The sequence below is a fragment of the Poecilia latipinna genome, unplaced genomic scaffold, assembly GCF_001443285.1.
Source record: "Poecilia latipinna isolate Pla-1442-1.1 unplaced genomic scaffold, P_latipinna-1.0 Scaffold841, whole genome shotgun sequence".
NCBI classification, from domain to species: Eukaryota; Metazoa; Chordata; class Actinopteri; order Cyprinodontiformes; family Poeciliidae; genus Poecilia; species Poecilia latipinna.
The window spans coordinates 412,828-413,996 of NW_015113457.1; the positions used below are offsets into that span (position 1 = coordinate 412,828).

The following is a 1,169-nucleotide window of genomic DNA, read 5'->3' on the forward strand; positions in this document are numbered from 1 at the left end:
AGCTTTAACCTGAGCTTTAATCTGACCTTTAGCCTGACCTTTAGCCCCAAACATCAGATGGAGGACGTTAAACATGATCCTGTGGACTTGATGATTCTCTTGTTTTCCTTTCAGGAGTTCACCGGATCCGGATCCCGCCCGGTCGGAAGGTAAAGATCCGTTTTTACCCGATTCTCTGGTTCTGAACATCAGGAACTGAGGAATCTTTAAACATTTCTCCTTGGAAAAAAGGGATTTTTTAAACTCCAAAATGTAGCATTATCAAAACAAATTAAAAATTCATAAAACAAAATGTGATTTTTGTGTGAAAATATCTGCTAGTGCTAACTGTGTTTCAATATCCAGATTTATTTTGTCAATTTTCTGTATCTTGTTGAGAAATTACCTGTAAATTAATTATCTGAGATTTTAGAAACTGCTGGATCGTCTCATATTTTCTTATTGGCAGAAATATTTCATCGTGATGCAGAGCGTCTTTTATCCGGACGAACGCATCAACGCCCGGTGAGTCTGGACCGGTCCTGGTTCTGGTCGGTCCTGGTTCCGGGTCGATCCTGGTTCCGGTCGGGTCCAGTGACGTTGCCTATGTTCTGCAGGTATGACATCAAAGGCTGCCAGGTGAGCCGGTGGACGGACCCGGCGCCGGAGGGCAGCCAGATCATCGTGGTTCTGAAGGACCTGAACTTTGAAGGCCAGTTCATCACGCTGGGTGAGGAAGAGGAGGAGGAGGAAGGTGCAGCGCGCCCTCTGCTGGTCACACAGAGAACTCCTTCTATCCTCCAGAACCGAACCAGTTCAGTCTGAAAAAACCTTCTGGATTCAGGTCTGGACTAGGCCATTCTAACCATGAGTCAGCGTTGATGTAATCCATCCCATAATGTCTCTGGATTATGTCAGAAACCAAAGCTCAGATTTTTAATGGTGAAAAAGTAGAAAGTTCTGCTTCACTGTAAAACATTAAAGTTTGTTTTTAGTTTTTGTGATTAACATGAAAATGTTCCAGAGGTTGGAGATCTGAAAACATCTGCAGCTGGAAATACTTTGATCTGCTGCTTTCATAACTCTGAGACCAAAGGATGAAATCCAAACCGCCTGGTTCCGCTCTGACCCCGGTTCGTGTGTGTGTGTGTGTGTGTGTGTGTGTGTGTGTGTGTGTGTGTGTGTGTGTG

The 1,169-nt window shown here is 44.4% G+C and overlaps 1 protein-coding gene and 1 long non-coding RNA gene across 2 annotated transcripts in view; one reads left to right on the top strand and one right to left on the bottom strand.

Moving 5' to 3' along the window:
- LOC106956752 (uncharacterized) overlaps positions 1-476 on the bottom strand; it is a 4,828-nt gene extending 4,352 nt beyond the window's left edge. Inside the window, exons 1-2 of the long non-coding RNA XR_001426821.1 lie at positions 386-476; positions 39-219 (exon numbers count right to left, since the gene is read on the bottom strand). This is a non-coding gene — a long non-coding RNA (uncharacterized LOC106956752). The remainder of the gene's footprint in view (positions 1-38; positions 220-385) is intronic.
- pip5kl1 (phosphatidylinositol-4-phosphate 5-kinase-like 1) overlaps positions 1-1,169 on the top strand; it is a 17,708-nt gene that overhangs the window by 9,024 nt on the left and 7,515 nt on the right. The window contains exons 6-8 of the mRNA XM_015047772.1: positions 115-149; positions 449-504; positions 597-735. Of these exons, the coding sequence (XP_014903258.1) occupies positions 115-149; positions 449-504; positions 597-735 (230 nt within the window). The remainder of the gene's footprint in view (positions 1-114; positions 150-448; positions 505-596; positions 736-1,169) is intronic.